The sequence below is a fragment of the Nanorana parkeri genome, unplaced genomic scaffold, assembly GCF_000935625.1.
Source record: "Nanorana parkeri isolate BGI_ZX_2015 unplaced genomic scaffold, ASM93562v1 scaffold387, whole genome shotgun sequence".
Lineage (NCBI taxonomy): Eukaryota > Metazoa > Chordata > Amphibia > Anura > Dicroglossidae > Nanorana > Nanorana parkeri.
The window spans coordinates 766,119-767,116 of record NW_017306655.1 but is presented as its reverse complement, the minus strand read 5'-3'; the positions used below and the strand labels follow the sequence as shown (position 1 = coordinate 767,116).

General features: G+C 39.8%; 1 protein-coding gene across 1 annotated transcript in view; it reads right to left on the bottom strand.

Annotated features, from left to right (window-relative positions):
- Nucleotides 1-437, bottom strand: part of LOC108789318 (bactericidal permeability-increasing protein-like) — a 15,124-nt gene extending 14,687 nt beyond the window's left edge. Inside the window, exon 1 of the mRNA XM_018559289.1 lies at nt 326-437. Coding sequence (XP_018414791.1) covers nt 326-437 — 112 coding nt within the window. The remainder of the gene's footprint in view (nt 1-325) is intronic.
- Nucleotides 438-998: the final 561 nt, after the last annotated feature.

Below are 998 nucleotides of genomic sequence, written 5' to 3'. Positions count from 1 at the left end.
TATATATATACACACACACATACTGTATATATAAGAAAACCTGTGTAGATAGAAATAAATGATTTGCAATTGCTGATCTGGTTTCTTGGCTGTGTCTACCTTCAGCCTCTTGTGAGTCACTGTCCCATAACAAACATATAAAGAAGCCAAGTGTAGTCAGAATTTCTAAATTGTCTCCTGTGCCAAAAGAAAGACACATTTTTTTTTATAGGCAGATCAATGGGAGTCATCGCTCTGGGTGTAAAAAATGCAGAGTGACTGAATTTCTTGTACAACTATGTAAACTGACAGTATTGCTGTCAGAAAAAATGAATGAACAACATACCATAGTCCAGTCCCTTCTGTGTGATTCTCACCACTGCTCCTGGGTTCCCAGTGTCCGCTCTTCCTAAAACTACCAGACAGTACGTCACAATTAATGTGTAGCACAATGCCATCTTGGCAGAGCTTGGTGCTGCCACAAAGGCAAGTTCATCAACTGTAAGTTTTAAAGTTTCGACAAAGTGAAACCAAAGAGGAAGATGGTATGAGGAAGTGGTCTCAGCTTTACATAGGCTGTCCCGCTGAGGATTGTGAAGCATAAGTAGTCATACTTCACGTGTGCATGTTACACTTGCCTAAGGGAGAATTTCCCCAGCTACCACACCTACAAAAAACTGCTAGGTCACCCAAAACTTCCTCCAATTCTCCCCCAAATAACCAGACAACACTTATGGAGTTAAATGGCCATATCAGCCTTTTATTATCAAATATAAAATCTCAACAACATATGAAAAAGACTCAACACCAAAAAAAGAACCTTTTGACCGTCTCCTGCAGGAACTTGATCCTTGTCTGTTCAGGGACTGCTCATCTTGGAGATTTAGGGATTCTCATCAGCACATTCAAAAAGACAAACACAGAGTGCCACCTCCATGTGAAGGATTATTTTATCAAATTAAAAGTTAAAAATGTACTCACAAATGTACGTAGAACAAAGCGCAGTAATGTGCATGGGC